General features: G+C 42.0%; 1 protein-coding gene across 2 annotated transcripts in view; it reads right to left on the reverse strand.

Annotated features, from left to right (window-relative positions):
- TRIM44 (tripartite motif containing 44) overlaps positions 1 to 25,909 on the reverse strand; it is an 83,095-nt gene that overhangs the window by 34,214 nt on the left and 22,972 nt on the right. For both annotated transcript variants that reach the window (XR_008330418.1, XM_053388135.1), the window contains exons 3-4: positions 23,092 to 23,331; positions 18,252 to 18,271 (exon numbers count right to left, since the gene is read on the reverse strand). Coding sequence is in view for 1 of the 2 variants with exons in the window: in XM_053388135.1 (XP_053244110.1) it covers positions 18,252 to 18,271; positions 23,092 to 23,331 (260 nt within the window). In the remaining variant the exon portion in view is untranslated. The remainder of the gene's footprint in view (positions 1 to 18,251; positions 18,272 to 23,091; positions 23,332 to 25,909) is intronic.

The following is a 25,909-nucleotide window of genomic DNA, read 5'->3' on the forward strand; positions in this document are numbered from 1 at the left end:
GGAACCCTCTTTCAGCAAAGATCTGGCAGGGATGCTCACTTTTTACTTTCAGGCATCTATTGAAGATTTTTTTATGCTGACAGGCCTATGTAGCTGTTAGAAGCATTTTTGACTGGACAACCATTTTATAATTGTTTTGCACTGATTTTATGATGTTTTGTGTTTTATTGTTGTATGGTGCCCTGATTTTACAGTATATAAATGGTAAGTATTTATTTTTTAAAAAACCTTTATAAAAAGTGAGCTTCCACCTTGTACCAATTTCAATACTGTTTTTGCTTACATACTTCACAGCAATTCACAGCAGATCCATCCAAATCTTTCAATGGAGATAAGCAGCCTTATTTATGCCAGCACAGCTGTTCTATACAACATAAGAGACATTATTTTGGATACTAGAGGAATAATGAATTTCTGCCTCGAAATGCCATACCTATTTGTTTAGATTCACAGTGACAGATAGAGCTATCCAAATCACCAGTCTGCCATGCTGGATGTGGTTGGGGTAGAATGAAGGTGATTTCCTGCCCAGTCCTGCTCAGCTCTGCCAGACTTTGCCAGCAGGAAAGCTCTGCTATCATCAAGGAAGCCCCAGTGGTGTGGAGCATCCTGTTATGTCCACCCAAATGGTGGGTGGGCAGGCAAAAGCTACCATTCAGGACACCCCCGACAGTGCAGGCCAGCAGAACAGCCCCTGAACAGGCCATTTCAGGAGTGGAACTGGGAAGGCACAGGTTGTGCTCGATCCGATAAGGACCCTGCTGTTGTCATATGACAAGAACACACCCAAACTGGTCCTCTATGCCTCACCAAACTGGGAGTGGTGCCCCACATTCACCTGTTGGCCTTGCCAGCATGAGTTCTGGGGCTGTGAATGTGGCACTGCTTGCACTGTTCCATCAAGTCCTTCTGATGCCAACCAGGGGTTATGATTCCATCTTAACTGTATAAGATTAGACACCATAAAAAGAAATGTGTTTCTACCCATTTCCAAGGCTTTGACAGCAGGCTGCCTATACCAGGTTTCCATAGAGCCTCCAGGGGTGAGATTTATTTTATAATGAGAAGATGTTTATTAATAGCCTCTTTGACAAAGTATTTTTACCAACAAGTGGCCTAGGTGTTCGAGGATATGATGAGGAGTAACGCAAGCAGCCCTGGCTGTTCCTGGCTGTATTTGTTGAATGACCAAAGTCATTCTTTGCACTCTTCTGCTTTCTGAAGCCTCTTTGTGCTCATTTACTGTGTCCTTTCGGTACTTAGAACTCAGCAGGACGAGCTGAGAGATGATGATCCACAAAATCTATTCAAAAAAAGTGCTTTGGGAAGATGAGGCTTTCTAATGAAAAAGCTAATTCTGATCTGGGTAATGATATTTACAATTTATATACCAATGTCCAATGTCATTTAGCAAATAAGGAACTGGCCTAGAAAAACAATCTAAAAAGACCTACTTCTAATCAATAGGTATAACCACTACTCTGAATTTCCTGACACACGGAACTATAGTTCATACAGGTCAGAATGTGAAATGGTTTTTTGACTGATGAAATAGTGAAATTGAATGTAAGAAGATAATGGCTTGGATCCTAAATTGTTCCTCTGTTCACGTAAGGGGTGGGGAGGGGTGATTCCCATCTAATCTCTGCTCCACCTGCACCTCCTACGACCATATATCAAACCATTTTCATGGTCCTCCCATCCCAAGAGCATTTTGTGAGGGGACAAGGGATTACAGAGTTAAGCAGGAGGCAGGGAAGCTCTGCTGTGTGAAAAATGAACTCTGTCCTGTACAAGGAAGGAAAATTAGGATCCAAGTCAATGTATTCCTTTAGAACAAAAGGACAAATACATCACCCTAACAGCCTCCTGTGTTTTGACCCCTGAGCTAATCTTATTAAGAGACAGGTTACTAGGCCCTTTGTTGGCAAATGGCACATTAATGAGATCTCCTTGAAATAATCCCATCTCTACTACACAGAGAAAATTACATTTTCCAGTATGATTATTATGTCACTCAAACACCTCAACTCCAGCATTCAGTGCTTCTCTCCAAATTATGGCACAGCTTGCCAGGCAGCAAATAAAACCTCTGAAAAAGGAGGGCTTTTTTGAAGAGGGGGGTGCAAGGAAATAAAAAGCAGGGGATGCAATAGAGGGACTATGGCAAAGTTAATTGCGCTTTTAAATGAAGTCCCAAACAGTGATGCTTTGTTAGTTGAGTCACACAGATCCCTTTGTCTGAAGCAGGAGTCTAAGAAACAGACCAACAGATTGGGCAGAATTAGGTCACTGCCTTCACAAAAACGACATTCACCAGCATAAAACCATTCCTCAGGAACCTCTACAGGCTTTCACACGCGTGTCTCATGAAGGTAAGTATGCTACAAAACCCACCTTAGCAAATAGCCTATATGCCATTCTACCTATCAAGATGACTTGAAAGGTTATGATTAGCTCATTTGCACTGCAACGTTCCTCCAAGGAGCTTTAAGTGACTTTTGTACAGTCTATCCCCTTGTATCATTACAAAAGCCGGGAGAGAGGCTAGATTAAGAGGTGATGATGAGTTTGGGAACTGAAGCTGAAGGTTCTGGCAGTAGAAATCTGCAAGCGGAGAACTGTCCAAATTTCTACAGTGAAACTCCTACAGGTGGCAAGATAGTGGTGATGCAGCTTTCAACCCAACACAGACTAGGGTCTCATTGATTCTCAAGCTCTTGATTCTGGATGGGCTTCCTGGTTCAGGTGTAGACAGGTTGTCCGATTCCTTCACTGAAACACCTGCCTTGCTCCAGGTCCCCAGTGAGCTTCACGGTCAAACACAAATCTGACCCCAGGTCTTCCTGGCCTAAGCCTGCCAGCAACACACAAAGAATGGATGCCAATCCAGCATCCCTCCCTTCCTCCATTCTTTTATATTATGTTAGTCCCCTTTTCAGCAATCAGATGAGCTAGTTTAGATGGCAGGGTGGATCATTATCTCCCCCACCTCTCACATGCCCAGTTTGACAGGAAGACATCAGATGTTGGGTGGGTGAAGCTTGGCCAAAATCGCCTTTCAGGTCAAGTGAGGAAACTTGGTGGGTTTAATTAGGTTCCTCACCTGCGAACTAAATATTGCCATGCTCCATTTTATTTCCAGGACACTGAAAGATATGTGATACTTATTTTATCAAGTATCTATGAGAAAGGCAGCAAGCATCAAACCCTCATCAGGATACCCAAAAAGCCCACACTACAATTTTATTCCTAGTCAACAAATGCAGGCTACCACTCCCGTGGCCAGAGGGAGTAATACCATGTTGGGACACCATGTTGGGTATTCCTGCCTTAATATGCAATTGCTAAGACAGATCAGAAGTACAGTGTTACCTTGATTCTCAAACTTAATCCATTCTGGAAGTCTTTCCAAAACCAAAGCATTCAAAAACCAAGGCGCGCTTTCCTATAGAAAGTAATGCAAAATGGATTGATCCGATCCAGACTTTTAAAAACAACTCTAAAACAGCAATTTAACATGATTTTTATTATCTAATGAGACTGTTGATCCATAAAATGAAAGCAATAATCAATGTACTGAACTATGTATTGTAGATGATAAAAATTAAAATTAATTCTTTTTTCTTGCCCACACTGATGATAAGTCATTGTTTGGATGGGGGGCTTTTATCCATTTCTGCAGTCATGCAATCAAGCAATCAGTAGCTGGACTGAGTTCCACACAGTCACAAAACCAAATTAACCGAAAAAGCCTCAAAAACAAAAATGCAAAATAAATAGCAAAAACAAAAGTGACAAACTTAATCTGTTCCAGAAGTCCATTTGACTTCTGAAATGTTCGAAAACCAAGGTGCAACTTCTGATTGATGCAGGTGCCCCAGAAACAATAGCCAACAACCACATTGGACATTTGGCTTCCAAAAAACATTCGAAAACCGGAACACTTACTTCCAGGTTTTCGCCGTTTGAGTACCAAGGCGATTGAGAACCAAGGCACCACTGTACAGCTGTGTAGGTGCAAATATTTACTGGGGCGCCATCCTCACTGTGAGGCAGGTGTGTGCAAGTAAGTGAGTGAGTGAGTGGGGGGGGGAGAGTGCCAACTAATCTGCATTCCGTGCCCTCCAACCGGGACATTTTGTGTTTGTCTTGTAAACGGACCATGTTGTCTACAGCACTCCAGGTGCTACCCCTTTTCTAATGATTTTTTGCATGCTGCGCTTCCGAAAGGTGAATCCCTCCCCCGCCATCCCCCCCCCCAAGGAGCTCATTTACCCTGCTTGAAACTACATTATCTCGCATTTCGCACCACTTTGCAGACTGCAGGGACTTAAATGGCTACGTGGGGTATGACACACCAACAGCATCTGCGCCCTGCCTTTTCATCTGCGCTGCACTCATATAATTACTGACTTCCCCTTTCTCCTGCAATTATCTCCTCTCTCCCGTCCCCCCTTAATGATCAGCTGCGGAATTAAGGCGATTTCCCTCACTCTTCCCTTGTTGCCATGACAACAACAACTTGCCTGCACCTGCTGCTAGATGAACAGTGACACTTTTTTTGGTGGCGGGGGTGGGGGAGGGTATGTGGTGGGAGGCAGAGAAATAGCCACAGTGGGAACACTTTCCTTCCTATTAGCAAAGCATGTGCAGTAAAATGTCAGGAGAGGAAAAGGGAGTCACAGGAAGTGAAACGAGGGACTGTGAAATGAAGACACGCACCCAAAAATAAGTTTGTGCTGAGCTTAGGAGGGACGTAATTTCTTCCTTTCCTTCTGATCCACAGACAGCCATGTAACACAATGGTTAGACCCAAGGTACATCCTGCATAAGTTTTCAAAAATAAAAATTTGAGAAATAAGCAGAATAGGGTCAGACAAGGTGGGGGGGTGTCCTCCCCACTTTGCAGGACTGGACAAGCTTACTGTCAGCATCACTTCAGAAGAACAGGAGTTCTTCTTTCAGGTCCACCATGGAGCTAGCCCTGATAAAATAGCCTTAGTTTGTAAACTTTAAATCTAACAAGGGGCAGTGGTGTCTTTCCCCTCATTTCCAAATGCTGTTGCTTCCCTGCTAGCCCTATAAAGCTCAATGGTGCAAGAGTACACGTCCCCACCAAAGCTGGGACTGTGTCTCCTCAGAAGGCAAGCCCCCAGTATGATATTAAGGCACAATCCCAGCCACTCAAAAGTAAGTTCAACTGAAGTGGGGCTTACTCCCAGGTTAGGATAGGAACCTTAAGTCTCTGGGTACCCTGAGACAGAACTCCCTTCATCACAGGTGACCTTCTGCCCAATGAACTAGGCGTCATTGTGTCCAACAGAGCTTACCTGCAAGCATGAGGAGTTTCTACAAGTACACTGACTGTGTTAAACTGGAGCTTTTAGACCTAGAGGCAGATCCTGTTCCCAGTCCTGTGCCAGGTGCTTCAGGCATGTTTGCATCTCTGTGCAACACTTCCCCCCCACCCCGCTCCCTCAACTGGGGCCTTGGTCTCCCAGCCACTTTCATCCTAGCCATATTAAACATAGTTAATAATGATGGTGATGATGTATCTGGAGGCAATGGCTGCCCTTCCCTTGCTCCCTGCCCTTTCACGCTCCAGAGAAACACAACCCAGTTGTTTGTGTCTTCTCCAAAATGCTTGTTTTATTTACAGGAGCAATCCTTCAGGTTACTTCAAGGACAAAACTGTGATTCTGTGAGTTGCTCCAGTGACAAAAGGAGTACAGTGGAAATTACATACATATCTAGTTTTTAAAAAGAGAGCAACTGATAGCAGCATTTCTGTGTATAAATTCTTCTGCCAATATGAATTTTGTCAAAGTTAAAGATCTGCTGGAGAATCTCCATGAATGATAAAATTGGAAAAACTTGTTACCCAAATAGGACATGGGTATGCTGAGAATCCCCATGCCAGCAAGGAGTTAATAGTTGGTCCAGCAATATGTATTTTTAAAAGCCCATGATAAACGTTTCATCTGTGCAAGCATTTCAGGGTGAGGAGAGGGAGGAAAGTCCTGTAGCACGTGCAGAAGTCCTTGTGTAAGGTTTCTGCTTGTTAGCTGAATCCTGCCCACAAAGTGCATTTGTCTATATTTATCTATAGCCTTGCCCATACATGCAAGGCTAATAAGGGGGATTGATAAAAACGTCCCTGAAAATGCAAGCTGCTATTTAGACCTTTGCTTGTTTGGCATGAAGGTCTGCAGAGGGTATCTAAGTGCCGTGAAACATGCTTAGAAACCTCCCTGCAATCAAAAAGCCTGATAAGACAACACATGAGATTTCTAAGTGTGTTCATCACAACACATGTGGGAACCTTTGGCAGAGCTTTTTGCTGAACACAAGGAGTTCCAAAGAGGAGCGCTTGAGACATGTGGGAGATAGAGGTCCTTGCATGCACACCCTGACCCTTTAACCCTCACATGCTCAGGTAAATACCCGAACTGAAGACAGATTTTGTGCAGCTCAAAAATTTAAAAAATCACACTTTCAGCCTTTGGAGTACAGTCGTACCTTGGTTCTCAAATGGAATCCATTCCGGACGTCCATTCGACTGCCGAAAACGTTTGAAAACCAAGGCACAGCTTCCGATTGGCTGCAGGAGCTTCTTGCACTTAAGCGACGTTCGGCTTCCAAAAAACATTTGAGTACCAAGGCATTCGAAACCAAGGTATGACTATATTAGTTCATATAACAAGCAAAATACTTGGGGCAGTGGCACAGGATAGGGACTTTTCAGTAGTGGCACCCTATTCCAATTATGGGCTCCTCTTCAAAGTATGTCTGCTGCAGAGATGGTTTACTTTTTGGTGGCAGCTGAAGACACATCACTTTGCCCAAGCCCCTGTGTAAGTACGGAGTTCACATATCAGTTGCTATTGCTTGCTGTTAATACTTGGGTGTTGCTGGTTTTTACATTCTGTATTTTATATGTTTCATTTGATAGTTTTATTGTTCTTTTATGTTAACCTGCCCTGGGTTAACAGGGGCATAAACTGAATTATTAAACAATACTGGATTAATATTAAAGCTGCTGTCACCTTACTGTATTTTGATTTCACATTTCTTACAACTGTTGTCTCTCAAAGTGACTCAATTACTACTACCAGTCATAGTAGTAGCAGCCGTGTTGTGTATTTGTTGTTGTTCTATATATATAAGACCAACATGAGTCCTTTGATTCATCATGAACGTCGGAAGAAGCTTTTCAAAGCATTACCATGGCTTCAGATGGAAGCAATGTATTAAGAATCATGGTCCCTTTATGTTCCACAGCAAGTATAGGCCATCTATTCAGTGGATTCCAAGCACACCCAGCTGCTGTGTCCCCTGAGATGACAGATAAATTTGACAAAGGACAACCTTTTTCTCCGTTGCTATTCTAAAGATATCTGCTGGTGTCTACTCAAGTCTCCTGAGCACAGCGCTCTATGGGACACAATACAAATGACTGCCCAGAATTAGACATCTCAGAAACCAAAATGAGGCCACACAGAAGAGCCCATTTAATCCTCAGTCCTAAAACAAAAAGGGACTTTTCCACTTTAGCTCTTATTTTCAGATACTTGCATGTTATACTCAATTACAACAAATCTATATTTTCTCTGTCTGCAATTTGAGGGTGATAATGATGCCTGCCTCAGATGGCTGTGGCAAGGATTACTGAGATAATGCACAGGAAGTGATTTGAGCACCTGAAATGTGCTGTAGAAATAATAAGGATCACCAATCCCATTCTCAAATCACCTAGATATTGGGCTGGTTACACGAGGGGATTTACAGAGCCCTTTTAGGGAGAGATAAAGTCACATTCATTGCTACGATAAAATTCTAAAACCTCCCAGTGCAGACATTCTAAAAATTGCAGCCAGCTGTCCAAGCAAATTTGTGATAATCAGCTTCTCCCCTTTTCATTCACAGAAGCTGCTACTATATCAATGAGGAGACGCACAACTAGATATAACCTCTTGCCCCAACATGCCTATACAAAAGTGTGCCTTGCTTTGATTTAAAGAGAGAAGTTTGTCTCCCTCTCTCATTATACTAGACTCAATGAATGGTGGGAGAGTCAAGACTCAACCCACCTTCTTCATACCATGCCTACTTAAAATCTATGGCATCCCACTAACAGATGGTGACCTGCAAATGATCACCATCTTAGACGGCTTTCAAGCTGGATTAGACCAATTCATGAAGGATAAGAATTTCACTGGCTACTAGTCATGATGGCAGAACAAGCTTTGAATATCAATTTCTGAGGAGCAGCAGCAGCAGCAGCAGAACCCTGCATTGCTCATGTCTTGCTCTTGCCTTTTCCAAAGGCAACGGGCTGCTGGAAGTAGGGAAGTAGGAAATAAAGAGTATGATGGATTAAATTGGCTCTTGGCCTGATCCAACAGGGTTCTTGTTATATTTTGTAATGCAGTTATGTTTGAGGATTCAATACTAGCCCCTCTGGTTTCCCCTTCTGCCATGTAGACAGGAACCACAATCTCATGAAAGCTATACAGTTCAGATTGCAACTGCAGCCGAAGCTAAAGCAGTTTCTACAGAGGGGCAGTGGAGATATTATAAGCATCTGAGTAACTGTGAAGTGTTCTTTCCCCCCATTCTTTGTAACTATCCTGATTCTTTTTGCAGAGGGGTGGGGATTAATTCACTCCAGTCACTGTTTACTCATTCCATCTGGCGCATGTATGGCCGAAGTTCATTTCTACATAGTGAGATAAACAAAAACATGTAAGTTCTCATTTACTGATGGAGTATGCCACGTGGAACTAAATGCAAGCTCAATATAGGGGTTTTTTTTTGCCTTTTTTCCCAGTGAGAAAAGAGTAATACTGCTTCTGGAAATCAGTATACTGTAAAACAGTATACTACTTGAACACGCTCATTCTTTCGCCATTTTCAGCTTCAATCTTTCATTGTTTTAAATCTTTTAGAAGATCCTTAACTGGAAAGGAAAGTCAAGAGCAGCCGTACTCTAAACCCAAGTAATGAAGAAGAGGGCTTTCAGAATTAACATATAATATAAGTAAGCACAGAGGGAGTGATTACAGGTTAGACTGCATTTGCTCGGCAACATACTGAAATATACAAAACCTTTTTTTGGATCACCAAGTTGTTAAATGATTAATCACAAAGTTCTGCTTGCCCGTTGTTTGAGACCATTAGCGCCTGAATTCTGAAATGCAATGTACCTATAGTGGCACAAAGAAGAAATAAAGCATTGCCAAGAAAGGATAGATAATTGATCTGCAGCTGATGGGTCAGGACCCAATACTGGGTTGCAGACTGAACTACAGGCATCCCGCACTTACGTGCTTTCAACTCGTGCACGACTATGCATACGTGCAGCACCGAGAAAGAAATAAGTAGATTCAAACCAGGAAATGGCAAGAGAGAGTTGTGAGAGTCCTCGTGGGTCATGAGAAGACCCACGTGCCCAAAGAGGACTTCAGTGAGGGTGGAGAAAGCCCCAAAGAGATCAGAGGCACAGCGGGGCTTTGTTTAGGCTGCTCGGCCTCCCTGCCTAGCAGCTGATGCGAGTGGCAGTGCAGCAGCAGCCATTGTTCCGCGCTGTCCCTAGTGTGCCACAGAGCTTCAACTTTGATTGAAGAGAGTTTTGTGGAGAAATGACAGAAGAAAGAACTGTGGTGTTGGGAAAAATGGGCCTTTTAGAGGGTGCTCCCCACTTACACAATTTTCACTTAGGCACATGACACCTGGAACATAACCCCCACGTAGGTGGAGGGATGCTATATGGTAGGTTGCAACATACAGTTCCAGCACCATAGAAATGTATGGTTAAAACCTTAAGTAATGGGTGCCCAAATGCATGTTTGGGCTGAAGATGGGTCCTGGATTTGAAAAGGTTGAAGACTGATGTTATTCTTGTTGTTTCTAATGTGCCTACATCAGTGGACCTGCACCTAGTTATGCTGCAAAGGAACATTAATGAACACTAAGAACATAGTACTGGATATGCATTTGTCCTGAAACAGTGACTATCATGAGGAAACATTATCACAATCTTTACTGGCATATAGTAGTTAAACTATTCTTTTTTAAAGAAGAGCAGTCACTTTTTACATAGGCAGAAAATATGCTTTCTGGATACTGCGGTTTCTCCATGTCCTTTTTTTTGGAGGGGGGGGATTGGCACAGATTTGTATAAAGGCCTACATGACATCTGCTTCATGAGAAAAGAGAATTTTATATCTTGGCAAATTTCTACGAATGCTTAGTTTATGCTCTTCTCAGAGGGAAGAATAAAAGGAAACAGCAAACAGAAGGGATTTCGGAAAATATCTAGGAACAGGAAGGGAAAGACAGAAAAGGGCTGCCTAGAGTAATTAACTTTCTTGTTTAAAAATTTCCCTGTGGAAAAAATGCCTTTAGAAAGGAGTGACTAAGCACTGGTTAAACCTAAGTTTTCATGCACATCAAATGGCTCTCACCTCAGCCAGTTCTAATCAAATAGAGATAGAGGCAGGACAGATGGAGAGACAATGGACAATTACTCCCTTGTGGGAGAGCCAGGCTATTAACTCAGAGCCAATCTGTGTAAGGTGAGTAGATTGGTCCCATTTGTAATTTCAGGTTCTGCTGGGATCCTGTTAACAATGTATTACTGTCACAGTGAGAAATTTAGTGAGACTAGGACTCCCCCTAAGGCTGCAGTGTTTAAAGGGTGCCTGAAGTCTCTCTTGTGGAAGTGCTTTTAGTAATACCACTCCTCATTGCACTTAAGGGTAGGGAACAAAACAGTAAGTCAACTAGCCATGGTAAAAAATAGCCTCTCACCAATACAGTAAACAATATGCAATGCTGCTAAAACAAGTTCCATACTGACATGCAGGATTTGTCCCTGTTCATCCTACCCCCAGTGGTTCTCAAACCCGCAACATTCAGCATCCACTTACGGCGGCTGAAAACTAACAGGTCCCACCTAGAGATGCGAAGGACTGTTAAAAATGGGAAAGAGAACCATATTCTCCTCTCTCACTGCCATTTCCTCCAACGCTTCACATTTCTAATACCACCAGTCACAAAATGGTGGCAGATGCAGGCAGAGTTTAGCATAAATGGCTGGCAGTTTTAGATATTATTTTCTACTGATACCTAATTCCTTTTAAAAAAAATAAATGTCTAAATTCTTTGCCACACTGCTTTCCTTGTGGCAAGGTGGAACATAGATCAGCTATCCTCAAGCTAAGTATTGTTACGGTAAAATCTGAGTGCGAGGCTGCTCTGCCACCCAGCTCGTCAGACTAAGTCCGCGGGTCCCTGCGGAGGAAAATGAGCTCAGCCGGAGACAGGAGCAAACTGCAGAAGATCCAAGTTTATTGCGCAACAGGTTCAAGGCGAGATTGAACAGCGAGAAAGGGGTGACATGAACTTTTGAAACTTCCCTCCATGTCCCAGAATACAGTGCAAAATACATCCCAGTTACATCATGAATACATTAAAGAGAGGTTGGGTTACACCGGATTAACATATAGAGGAGGGAGGGGGAATATGCAGAGCTGGAGATATGCGCAGATAAGCACTTCCTGAGTACTGGTGATGAGAAGACAATGGTCCAAGTATGTATAGTCTGCCAGCTGGCATTGCCCGGAGGAAAGGCTTGGCAGAGTGATTTGACAGGATTAGGGTCTTGACACCTTGCTTGAGGGATTATGGAGGACAGGAAAGGTGTCATGGAGTCCTAGAGAAATTGAGCAAATTGGCACGTTGATTTTCTATGATTTTTATAGATTTTAGTCCCTTTGACATTGACAATTGGAAATAAATGGATATATTGTAGCGAAGAAGAAGATGAAGAAGACATGCCCCCCCCTTCCGTATCAGTATAGACATTTGCTCTTGAGATATTATGACTCAGGCTCCCCCTTTTAGGCAGAATTTGCTGGTCCAAAGGCTCCAAGTGGAGAAGGCCATTTTCTATCATATTTTTCCATTCCCACCACCAAATGCAATATTTTTACTTATCTCCTGAAACATCTCCTACTAGTCACATTTCATGTTCATCCCCTGCCCCGCAAAAACCCATACTTGCATCCTTTCTCCCTGGAACATCAGTACATGGGGAGTTCCTGGTGCTGGCACTGATCCAACCAATAGGCGATGGCACGGCTAGGGGGTAGGGTAGGAAGGTGAGGCAGCAGCAGGTGAGATGGCAGCAATGGCACAGGCAAAGTGTGGGTAATTTATTTTTGTGCACAACGTAATGGCTAAATTCACCCGATCACTTCCTAGCTAAATAAGCCAGGTTCCACACGATCAGTCAGTCCCTTTGCTGCTGCTTCACTACTCCCTTTGTGCAAGCAGTAAAGCAACCCACAAAGATGAAGTTCATCAAGACTTCCTGTTATGTGTTTAACGTGAATTACGGTTAATGGTTTCCAAATGAGACAGGCTTTTAATCTGGCTTGTTCTCTCACTCTACAAACAGCAGCAATGAGACCAAACTGTCAGGGCCCCCACAGGAACCAAACTGCAAGCCCTAAAACACAACAATTTTTCCAAAGCGGAATTCTTTGGAAATTTAACAGGACTTCTTCACTGAGAACAACAGACACGATTCTCTGAAACACAACATTGATCAATATCCACCATTACTGATTGCCCCCTGTAGCATAAAGTTGCAAGAGAGCATTGAACACATTTGCGGTACACAATCTGTAGGGCAACAGCAAAGCCTAGCAGTGCCTAATGCTGATTCACAAAAAGAAATTTCTCAGCTGTCCCATGAAGGTCTTTTGGCAGCTAAATCGACATGGAACAGGCTCGTGGAGAGCAAAAAGTGTGAAAATCAATGCCCCAGAATCATATGCAATGCATTTGAGTTCATTGGCAGGCACTCCTGAGTAGACAGGATTCCTTGGATGTAGGAAATCCGAAGGTCGCTGTCAGGGTTTGCATGATTTTGACATAGGACATAAATATGACAAAGATAATAAGAAGAGATAGGTGAGAAGCAGCAGAGAAGGCCACCGCTGCAGAGTAAGTCAGCATATGGAAGACAGCTACAGAAAGGAAAGGGCAAAATGAAAAAAGCAGAAGGACTTGGCATTAGACAGGATGTGAGAAAAAGACTACGCCATTAAGAAAGGATACAAAAGCACCCTTTGCATCAAGAGAGGAGATAACAAATTAGGTTGGGTGGAAAGTTTAGAAGCTTGGGGTTGTTGTTTTTTCCCCTGAGGAGGGGAATGTTCAGATAAAGCACGATGAAATAAAGGAACTGAGGGAAAGTCTGATCCTTTGGAACAGAAATGACATCAGAAAGAAAATATGGCATGCATAAGGAAGTTATTTTTCCAATACAGTACAAATGCAAGCGTGAAAATATAATCCAGGCTACTCTTATTAGGGAGAGCCCTCGAAAAGCTGCCATCAATGAAAATAGACTTGCTGCAGAGACTTCCCAGAGCAACAGCAGTGGATACAAGACAGTTTTTGTTTAAAAACATTCTACACTTCAATTCAAAATGTCCCGGTCAGCTTACAATAACTATCAAGAAGACTGCAAACAGCAGTCCTATAATAAGCAACCACACTGGGGTGGAGATATTGGGAAGATAGAGGGTGAAAGCCTCAGAAAATGAAGACATTATCCTAGGTGCCAGGCAAGTCTCCATGAGACAATAATTCCACAAGGGAGTCACCACAACTACAGTGGTACCTCGGGTTACATACGCTTCAGGTTACATACGCTTCAGGTTACACACTCCGCTAACCCAGAAATAGTACCTCGGGTTAAGAACTTTGCTTCAGGATGAGAACAGAAATTGTGCAGCAGCGGTGTGGCAGCAGCATGAGGCGCCATTAGCTAAAGTGGTGTTTCAGGTTAAGAACAGTTTCAGGTTAACAACGGACCTCCGGAACGAATTAAGTACGTAACCAGAGGTACCACTGTACCCCATTCTGGGTATCCAGACGAGAGCCTCAGAGAAAAATCTTTGCATATAGGAGAGCCAGTGTGGTGTAGTGGTTAAGAGTGGTAGACTCTGGTGAACTGGGTTTACGTCTCTGCTCCTCCACATGCAGCTGCTGGGTGACCTTGGGCTAGTCACACTTCTCTGAAGTCTCTCAGCCCCACTCACCTCACAGAGTGTTTGTTGTGGGGGAGGAAAGGAAAGGAAAATGTTAGCTGCTTTGAAACACCTTTGGGTAGTGATAAAGCGGGATATCAAATCCAAACTCCTCTTCCTCCTCCCATTCTTCTTCTTCTTCTTCTTCTTCTTCTTCTTCTTCTTCTTCTTCTTCTTCTTCTTTGTGTATTCATTATTGCAGCCTGCGAACAAACTATTGGATACCAAACCAAGAAACACCAGGACTGGTTTGATGAGAATGACAGTGAGATTGAATGCATTATTGACAAGAAAATGAAAGCCTTTCAGATCTGGCGAAGAGATAGAAACTGCGCCTCTAAGAAAAACACCTCAGCTAAGGCTGAGGTTCAAGAAGAACCAGAGAACTAAAGAACACCTGGTGGCTAAAAAAAGCTCAAGAGATCTAGCACTTAGCCGACACTCATGATGCACAGCATTTCTTTAAAGCCACAAAAACCATTTATCGGCCAATAAATAATGGCATATGTCCCCTATGCTCAACAGAGGGTACCACACTTCTAAAAGATAAAAAAGCTATTGCATTGCATTGGAAAGAACATTACCAGCATCTTCTTAACCACAACTCCCCTGTAGCTGCTGAGTTCCTCTCACAAATTCTGCAAAAACAAACTAGAGATGAGCTTGTAGTATCTCCAAATCTGGGAGAGTTGTGATTAACCAAATGAAAAACAACAAAACCAGTGGACCTGATGGGATACCCGCCAAAGTCGTCAAAGTGGGAAGAATTGAACTTGCACAACAACTTCACAAGCTCATTGAAAAAATCTGGGAGAGATCCCAGCAGACTTTGGGGATGCCAAAATTATCAATCTCTTTTTAAAAGGTTGATAGAACGGATTGCAGAAACTATCTCTTTATTAGCTGCCACCGGCAAAATTCTTGCAAGGATCTTAGCAAACCATTTCCTAACTATATCCAAGGCTACCCTTCCTGAATCCCAAAATGGTTTTTGACCTTCTAAGGGGAGAGTGGATATGATTTTCACTGCTCGACAGCTTCAAGAAAAATGCACATAGTGGAGAACTGCATTCATTTCACACCAAACCCACCTCTTGCTGATTAGGGAAAATATCATCCATAAAGGCTTTTGCCAGTTCTGCAGCCAACTCTGGCCCACTCCGTACTGCAAGAACCAGAAAATTACAAGATGCAATGTCACCTTTCTCCTTACTTTGAAGAGAAGCTGTCTTACTATTGATATTTCTTTCAGATGTGCCATTTCAAAGCACCATGAACTACTCAACATAGATACATTAAAATTGCAAGGTCTGCAGCGAGATGGAAGAGCAACATAAAACAAGCTACTTAGACACCAATAAATTCAGTTGAACAACTCAGCCTGGAAAATTCCATACCAATTGCCTTGAGTACTCTTAACATCAGTGTTAAAACAGCGTCAACATGTCTGCAGCCAACAGAAAGGCACAAAAATTTGTGTTCTAGCTCTGCACGTCGTCATCTTGTTGACTTAATCCATTTCCCCTTTCTCTCTTTCTGAATGGACACTTCCCAACTCCCACAAAGTCAAAATTGTTCCCCAAGAACAATGCAGAACAGCCTATGCTTATTGGAAATGATGGGCATGCGCAGTACTCACCTGAGCATTCATTTGGCTGGCAATCTGGAATGTGTATTAGGAATGCCAAGCTTGCCTTGTATTATTAGAGCACGTCTCCCCTCCTACTGAGGAAAGTATATGGCTATGAAAAATAAGGCCCACAGGGAAGAGAGGAAGAAGCAATCTATTCAGCCTGTCAGCCTGCACCAAACTCAATGTCAAAATAGTGGAAGTCACATTGATAGACTTCATAAGGATTGCAGCGGGCGTTGTCCGAATGAATTCCCCTTTCCCTGCTGTGGCACTGCAGGCGGTTGTGTGTGTGTGTTTTAAAATGCAACAGAAAATAAATGTGATGAAGCCCAATATATATTGGATTAACCTCCCCACAAATAGGGATTGGAGGGATTCACAGAGGACAGAAAAAACAGTCAAATGATTGTGTATCTATAAACGCATAAAACAGATGAAGAGCAAAGAACTGGTCACAGCAAGAAGTAAAAATTTCATAAACCAGTACAAAGTGCTGTTTTTAACTCACAGTGGCTCAGAACAGCAATACCCAAAGAACATCTTCTCCCCTACAAACCTACCCAGTCTTTTAAGGGCATCATCTGAGGCCTTCCTCTAAGTGCTCGCTCTGGAGGGGGGCAACAAGAGGGAGGGCCTTCTATGGAATGCTCTTCCAAAAACAGCCCACCTGGCACCAACATTGCCATCATTCTAGCACCAGGCAAAAACTTTTCTTTTCTCAAGTAAAATCACTGGAACAGATTTTGTATGTGTGCTTTAATCTCTGAATTTTACGTGTGATTTTGTAATGATGTTATCTTTATATTGCACATAACTAGGAGGTGATTTTTATAACTTGGAGGTGATATTTATAAGATCACTAAAAATCTAAATAATTAACATTGTTTTAAAAAAAGAAAAAAGTGGGGGAGGAATCTAAGACATCTTACTTTTGGGTACAATAACATGTGAAATTAGCTTGATTTCAGTTTCCATACTTGGCAATAACCACTGTCACAAGATTATATATATTGCAACTCATATGCCTTTAGATCATAACAGCAGTTCATTAATTGTCCAGAGGGGGCACAATTAGGCTATGGTAAGTCATTGTGAGTTAATCTTATTAGGTAGCATTTTGTTAGCTAAATATGCAGTGTAAAGAATTCAAACTAGAATCAGTGGTTGGACGAGAAATATTTCATTTCATGCCATACTAGCAGCTCTCGGTGTTGCTTGCTTGAACAAACTTACAAACTGGTTGGATTTTTTGTTTCGCTTTCACTATTTAATACACATGCTTCCTTGCAATTGGGCAAACGCTTTTAGATCCCTTTGTGTAAAGCTGACGGGAAGAGTGTTAAAAATGTGCCTCGCCCCCTCCCACACAAAAGACAGAACAGAACCTAAAGTCAGACCTGGAGCTGTAAAAAAGGAATGCAATCCCAAACACACACATGGGATTACCAGAAAATACCAACAGGGAAGAAGAGCTTACTGCTTCTCTTCCTGACTATAGTTCAAAGCATCAGCCACCATGCAACACAGCTGACTGCCTATCTTTGTCCCCAGTGTTTCATGCCTTGACTTTCAGGAACCACACAGAGATTCCCCTAACCACTGGAGATAACAGGTGTACCCTGGAGGATCCATGGTAGCAATTACCAAAATGAATTATACGTTCAGACTGAAATGAACAACAAAACCCTTGCTTACAGGTCTAGTTTTCACATAAGTGATTCAACGTGTTACTAGCTTATAGCCTTGGCTGAAAACCCAAACTTCTACAACTCCTGCCCATAAAACAAACATGGTTCCAGTGCATTTTAAAAATGTTTAAGTCTTATCTCATCCCCAATGGAATTTTGCATGCTTATTAGGTGGAAGGAGGGAAGAAAGGAGGAAGCAAGAGAAGGTTCTTTTTATCATATGTGGTGGTCTTGTAGTAAGGTTAAAGCTTACTGGGAAATGATAAATAAAGAAATGAAAAGGATGTTTAAAATAACCTTTGTTTAAAAAACTAAAAGCTTTTCTTTGGGGAATTATAGGGACAGAACTACCTAAAATGTATAGAAACTTATTCATGTATGCTATTACAGTGGCAAGAATGTTACTTGCCACAAAATGGAAAGAAGCAGAAGACCCAGCAAAAGAAGAATGGATACAAAAAGTTATGGAATATGCAGAAATGGTGAAACTTACTGAAAGAATACGAGATCAATATAACAGGTTTTTATAAGAGAATGGAAATGGGTTATTGAATATTTACAGATAAACTGTAAACAGATAAGATCATTGGCATGATTATTGTAATAACCTGCAGTTTTATAAGAGTATATATTTAAAGTAGATGAATAAATGAGCAAATTAAGTTAATTTGGATATGCAAAGGTTATTAAAAATAAATTTAAGGAACTCCAGAAAGAGAGGGAAGTCAAGTTTTTAAATTGTTAACATGATTGTAAAATTAGTGAAAAGTATAAAACTAGTGAAATGTATAAACTTGGAAAGAAAGAAGTCAGTGTACTCACCTGTTTTCTTCATCTGTGCTCTGCAGGAAAACACACAAACAAACAAAAATAAAACAACGTTGAGAGCAGCCCTGCAAACACTGATTTTCATGTTTAGACTAGTGCGAGTAAGTCATGTATGACAGTCAGATGCAAGGCTTAGTGTCCAATGACAAAAAGAGAAGTACCACTCAGCTAATGGAGGTCATTATCATTACATTGCAAGCTGCAGGCTACATGCAACCAGGAGGGCACACAGAAAAGCTCATTTATTACACTGGGCCTGCGGCAGTAACAACAGCGATCATCTCACCATTCATCCATTAAGCACGCTTGAGCCCTTCACTCTGGATTCTCAGGTCATCCTGGCCAGCTGAGAAGAATTCTGGATGAAAAATGCTGAAGCCACCACCTCATCCTGCTACGAATGATAGTTGATAACACTTATGTAGTGCTTGGGATGGCAGATGGCACATGATTGCACAAGGCCCTAATGGTACCTAACATTTCACATTATGGGGTCCCCCCCATATGCCCTGGTGCTTAAATGATAAATACCTACAATCCCATAGAAATTGGGCTGGCTCCTTCTTGCCTTCACATAGGCATGTGAATTAAAGGCAACACATACACTGAGGCAAAAAAAGAAGCTGGCTCGATGCTCATTAAAGCGTGGCGCATTAAAGACATTTTATATCACATTCTGAGAGAGGAAAGGGCATTGCAATAATCAGTTCTATGTAAATACCACTGTGGAGTTACACAAGCAACATTTTCTCTTCAGCTGAGAAAAGGGCAACATTAAACAAGCTTTGATATCCGCTCACTTTGAGGGTCCGATAAGGAGGAGATGCAAAATAGAAACTTCCAGTTAATAGAGAAATTTAATAGACATTTGTTTAAAGAGACGAGCGAGCATATCCATGACATTAAAGAAATGCATATAACTCATCCATGCTTTCTTAAATTATTTGGTAAGCAACTGGTGCTTTTAAAGGCAGGCTTGGGCAAACATTACATCAGCAGCCTAGTAGCAGATAGAGAACAGAGAGCCAGGCTTTGCATACTGAATGTCCCAAGTTCCATTCCAAGCATCTCCAGTTAAAAACACTCTTAGACCAAGACCTTGAAGAGCAACTGCCACTCAACGTAGCCAGCAATGGCTTAAAGGTAAAGGTAAAGGAACCCCTGACCATTAGGTCCAGTCGTGACCGACTCTGGGGTTGCGGCGCTCATCTCGCATTATTGGCCGAGGGAGCTGGCGTACAGCTTCCGGGTCATGTGGCCAGCATGACTAAGCCGCTTCTGGTGAACCAGAGCAGCACACGGAAACACCGTTTACCTTCCCGCCGGAGCGGTACCTATTTATCTACTTGCACTTTGACGTGGTTTCAAACTGCTAGGTTGGCAGGAGCAGGGACCGAGGAACGGGAGCTCACCCCGTCGCGGGGATTCGAACCGGCGACCTTCTGATCAGCAAGTCCTAGGCTCTGTGGCTTAACCCACAATGCCACCCACGTCCCTTACCACCAATGGCTTTGGCACCCTAATGAGATGATTCTGAACATGGAAACTTCATGTGTTCATAAGATATGGTGCACATAAACCAGCATCTTTCCATATCCTACCCCTACAACATGAGATTGGCAAAGACACGGTCTTCAGAACAGGAGTGGGGAACCTTTGGCCCTCCAGATGTTTCTGCCCTACAACTCCCCTCATTCCTGGCTATGCTGGCTGGGGCTGATGGGAGTTGGAATTCAGCAATGTCGAGGAGGACACAGATTTCCCACTTCTGCCTCAGAATGTAGTGGTGGAACAGTCCTATTTCTCTTTCTGCTCCCTTCCTCTCATGAAAGCTAATTAGTCAGAACAAAAATGGGGCTATTACGTTATTTCAGTTTTCATGTATTAACCTAACAGATCTAGATTAATGAAGAATTTACTGTTTTTAGATATACTGCATGTTTAAAACTACATTTATGAACTCATCAGTCATCTTCCAGATCTAGTCCTTTTAGAATTATAGCTCTGTTTAAACTAATGTTTATTCTAGCACCGAGCCTACAGCAGAAGTGTTCTATTTCTAGGCTCACCGTTCCTATGTATTTTCTATTTTTTAAAGGGCAGGGAGGAGAAAAAGTTGTATAATAACTATTTAGACAAAGAGAAATATTGCCCCACACAAGGCATAATTAGCATATGAGAACTTGGGAACACTAGGGACGCAAGTGGCGCTGTGCCACAGAGCCTAGGGCTTGCCGATCAGAAGGTCGGCGGTTCGAATCCCCATGATGGGGCGAGCTCCCGTTCCTCGGTCCCAGCTCCTGCCAACCTAGCAGTTCAAAAGCACGTCAAAGTGCAAGTAGATAAATAGGGACCGCTCCCGCGGGAAGGTAAACAGCGTTTCCATGCGCTGCTCTGGTTCGTCAGAAGCGGCTTAGTCATGCTGGCCACATGACCTGGAAGCTGTACACCGGCTCCCTCGGCCAATAAAGCGAGATGAGCACCGCAACCCCAGAGTGATCCACGACTGGACCTAACAGTCAGGGGTCCCTTTACCTTTACCTCTAGCTCACGGTATACAGTTTTCAAGAAACAGAGACAAGATGAAGAAGGCTGATGTGGAAAAATCACTGACTAACAGGGCTTGGCATTTAATTTTTAAAGACGTGGGTGAACAAACCCCGTTCCTCACAAGACTAAAGGAAGAAAAAATCCCTTTACTCAATGACTGCTACAGAGAGCTTTCCTTCTCGAGGGGGGAAAGCTGCAGAACAGAAAGTGAACAAAAGATACCAAGGTACTAGCAGCAAAAATATTTCTGTGATCTATAGAGATCAACAACCTTTCCACCCAACTATCAAAGTACCTATGGTTCCTTTACTAAGACAGGTGAATCAAAGGGTGTGGAATAGGCTCAATCTGTGCTCAATTAAAAAAAATCAGTGCAAGTTATTTCTTAACTTAGTTTCTTAAAATCAGTGATACAACTTCTAGGAAGTAATTAAAATTTCACCAAGGTTACATTTGTATTTTTACAAATGTTGGAATAAAGTCTTAGATGGGGAGTAAAGACAATCTTAACTGTAAGCATGTGCCATGAATATGCAGGCCACAAATCAAGATATAATAAAATAGTACAAGATTCAAGAACTTATTTCTTATTAAGTTTGTCTAGTATTATGAGTACTTAACCACACGTTAAAGTTACATAATATTAGATAGTTTTCCTTTTACCATTAATCCTGAACTAAGTACCAGGGTCTATCACAGATCTCCTGTTTATGTTATTCATAAACAATGCGAGCTCAAAGCAAACCATCATTCAAGTTTGCAAGCGACACAAAATGATTCCGGATGGTGAAAACCAAAGCAGTCAGTTAAGAGCTCCAAACAGATCTCTCCAACAGCATTAAGGTCAACAAAATGGTAAATGATATTTAGTGCAAGCACAAAGTGATACACATGGAATGCACACGGAAAGATATCACTGAACTGGGATTCAAACTTGTTTATAATTCAGGAACCCTTCTGTGCCAGTAAATGAGGATCCTTCATTATTGTTAAGTTCTCTAGCATGCTTAAGTAGAATCTTCTAGCAAGCCTTTGTCCTGTCTGAGAACAGGACATGAGTTTGAGCCCTACAAGGATCAATAAAGAAATAATATATTTTGTACCAGCTAGATATTGGTTAACTGACTTTGGATGTATCTCTGCTAGAATAATCTATTGGTGATTTGGTGTAAAATTCATCAATAGAAAAGTCACAGAGTAGATCCAAGTTCAGTAGAAATGTCTCCAATCAGAGTAACTGATTTCTGGTATTCAATGCGGAAAAATATTGGATGGAAGATATTTTTTGTTAATTACAACATTATTGTGAACCACCTTGAGATCTTTTGATGAAGGGTGGTATATAAATCTAATAATGATGGTGGTGGTGATATTATTATTATAATAATAATAATAATAATAATAATAATAATAATAATAATAATAATAATAATTCAGCTTAGTGTATCTCAAATGGTGTAGGTCTGCTTTAGGCCTATTATATTATTAAAGTGATTCAGGCCAAGGGGCTGGATGAGATAATCCAGGCATAGGCAAACTCGGCCCTCCAGATGTTTTGGGACTCCCATCATCCCTAGCTAACAGGACCAGTGGTCAGGGATGATGGGAGTTGTAGTCCCAAGACATCTGGAGGGCCGGGTTTGCCTATGCCTGAGATAATCCATGCTTACTTTTACAGCTAGGTATTTGGATTATATGAGTGGTTTCCTGAACCCCAAACTGAAAACATAAGACCATCATCGTGGCATATGGGAGATAGCTACTGTATACCCAAAGTGGCTAAAACAGCTGTCAAATAAAATTCATGCCAACCTGAAAGCTGTAATAAAAGCACAGACCTATTCAAGGCCAAAAAGCACAGTATGTTCCTCCTTTATAGGAAGAAAGGGAAGCCATCAAATATAACCAAAGTGCAACATTCTACTGTGTTCTTTCCTCTTTGATAGAAAGCAGAATTAAAAGGAGTAACAAAAATGTGAAAAATACTCTGTATGGATCCTGAGATACAAACATCATGCAGCAAAGCGCTGCAGCCTTGCTTTGAAATGGATGGAAGCAGTTGGCTTTGTGCCCTTTCAAACCACCTCAGTCAATTGGGTATCAACATAACCACACACAACTCATAATGCGTTATTACTTACAACTCTGCATATCCCCTTGGAAGTTTAGTGGATTTGTGGCCATCTTTAAATGCTGACAAGCAATAAAGTAGACTAAACCTCTGCATCCATCATAAAGCTTTACGGCCCTCTGCTGTTAACTGCTTCGCATGTACTTTATTTACCTCAGGCTTGAGCATGGCTAGCTCATTAAAGGTGTTCAGCTGCCTTGTGAGCTCTGCCATTTCAGTCATCAATTTTTCCATGCGAACATCAATTTCTGCCAGAACTTCTGTCGTGTGAGCAGTGGCCAGTGCTTCTTGGAGATCCACCAAGTGGAGAGCTCTGTGTTCCTCTTCACAAACCAGGCACCGTACTTTGTCGAACTCTTGCTGAATGCACAGCTTCATGGCACTCTGCGTCACCTGAGGTATAAGAGAATAATGGGCTTTTTAAAAGAGAATTTCTGACCATTTATTTCACGTTTAAGCAGGAATAGTATTGCGATATGGAATCATCCCAAACTTGGGGGGGGACCCTAAACAGATCCCTTCAAAAGGCTGGTAGAACAAATATGTTTTCATATGGTGATAGAATCCCATCACACCTCCTGGGAAAGGGTGCCACTATAGGGAAGCCAAATCCCACATCACCACACTATAGTCACTGGTGGCACAGCAAGACACACACCCCTGCCTTCAGGGCCTGTATCTGCTGATGTAAGGTGTATTACTTTCTGAATTAGGGGAAATCAGAAGTGCCACTCAGGACTTTTCAGTGAAACAGTAGGTTGAAAAAACCTAGTTAAAACTCACTAGTTTTAAGATGGTATTACAGCTTGATTGGTAATGTTGAAGGATCAGGTGGGCACTAGTCTATGATTCTAAGTACAGGTAAAGTATGGGCCTCTCTTGTGGATATTCTACATCCCAGAAGCTCATTTAACAAGTCATCCAGGAAACAGCTTCTTTTGGGGCAGCACCCACACTTTGGAATACCCTTACCATGGAGATTAGGATGCCACCAACAATTTGCTCTTTGATGTGCCTCATTGACCAGGCTTCTTCAAGTCCAGATTGCTGAACATTGTTTTTGCTTGTTTTTCAGATGAATATAAGGTATTCTTATTGTTTTTAACTTGGTGCTTTGTTTTAATCTCTCCCTCTCTCTCTTTTGTACACTGCCACAATATCTTTGAATGATGGGCAGATTTAAAAAAAAAAATAAATAAATAAGTAAATGAAAACGTGGGTGCAAAATTATTTGAATAAACAAGCAAACAAAGGACTTGTCTTTCTTCCAGAAATAGTGGGTAGTTTATAAATTCTTTGAATAAATAAATAGGGCTGCTGCTGAATCATTTAAATAAACAACCCAAGGATTAATATTCTTCCAGAACTTTGCAGAGTAGCTGTTGGAGAGCTAAAATGTGTTCATAGTTTAAAAAAAAAGGTTAAGGGACTCCGGTTAAGGCCAGTCAAAGGCGACTATGGGGTTGTGGTGCTCATCTCGCTTTCAGGCTGAGGGACCCGGCGTTTGTCCACAGACAGCTTTCTGGGTCATCTGGCCAGCATGATTAAACCACTTCTGGCGCATCGGAACACCGTGACAGAAGCCACAGCGCACAGAAACGCAGTTTACCTTCCCGCCACAGCAGTACCTATTTATCTACTTTCACTAGCATGCTTTCAAACTACTAGGTTGGCAGGAGCTGGGACAGAGCAACAGGAGCTCACCCCATTGTGGGGATTTGAACCCCTGATCTTCTGATTGGCAAACCCAAGAGGCTCAGTGGTTTAGACCACAGCACCACCCACATCCCTAGTGTTCATGAGAGGGAAGGGGATCAATGAGTCCATGCACTGTGATCCAAACTCTGGGACAAATACCTACCTTGCTTACTTCCGCAGCCCATCATAGACTTAAACGGATTATCCAAAACTGGGGTGAAGAACCTTTGGCCATCCAGCCATTGTTTGACTACAACTCCCATCATCACTGAACACTGGGTCAGCAGGCTGGGACTTATGGGAGCTGGAGTCCAACAACAGCTGGAGGCTCAGAGGTTTCAAATCCCTGCTCTCAACAAAGAGAAGAATGGGAGTTCCCTGAAGGGTGAACTTCTGAAGCAGAGTCTGCCAAGCAAATCTCATTTCAGTTCAAATCTGAATTAAGGCAGAATATGTTTTTAGAAACAGTAGAACATCAAGTATTATTTCTTAAATGAATCTTGTCTTAAATGAACAGTAAGGGGTTTTTAAAGTACATCTTTAAATGTTGTGAAAACATTAAGTATTATTATAGAACACTTACCGAGTCCAAATTGTGTCTTAAATGAACAATAAATTTTTAAAATAAAATAAAATAAAAATTAAGGCAGAATATGGCTCATTATCACCTTGTAAAGGATCTGGTTCAACACAAGAACTGGCAAGTAATAAATAAATAAATGTTTAAAGAGACATCTCAAGCTGAGAAAATGAGCCTTAAACCAGAAGACAGCAGCAATGCAGTCACTGTGCCAGCAGTCAATGTTAGCGCCTCCCCGAGAAATTTCTGCTAATCCTGAAGAATATCTGATTTCCTCCAAGCAAGAGCCACAAACTTGATGCATAAATTCACGCTTCTTAAATTGGATAGCTTATTTAAAGAATTAAGAAAAAGGCCTAGATTTCCGAACAGTTGAGCTTCGCTCAAATTATCCTTTTTACACCCTCACTCCCAACTTCTATCTTGAGGAGGAGCAAAAACGTTTTGTCTTCTAGTAGTGCATGTACAAAAATACAGGTCATCTTTCCACAGGGTGAACCAAATGTTGTAATCTATTGACACATAAGACCTGAAGTTTCATGGCAGCAGGAGAGATAAGAACTGCAACAGTGAAGGCAAGCAAGGCTGATAGCAGCTGTAACGGCACTTCTGCAATCTGCAGCGGGGCAAAGCTGGAGAATTTCTGGAAATTAAGTTCTTCCCACACCACACCTCTAATACTTTATGGAGGAA

This window comes from Podarcis raffonei, chromosome 1, assembly GCF_027172205.1.
Source record: "Podarcis raffonei isolate rPodRaf1 chromosome 1, rPodRaf1.pri, whole genome shotgun sequence".
In the NCBI taxonomy this organism is placed as follows: domain Eukaryota; kingdom Metazoa; phylum Chordata; class Lepidosauria; order Squamata; family Lacertidae; genus Podarcis; species Podarcis raffonei.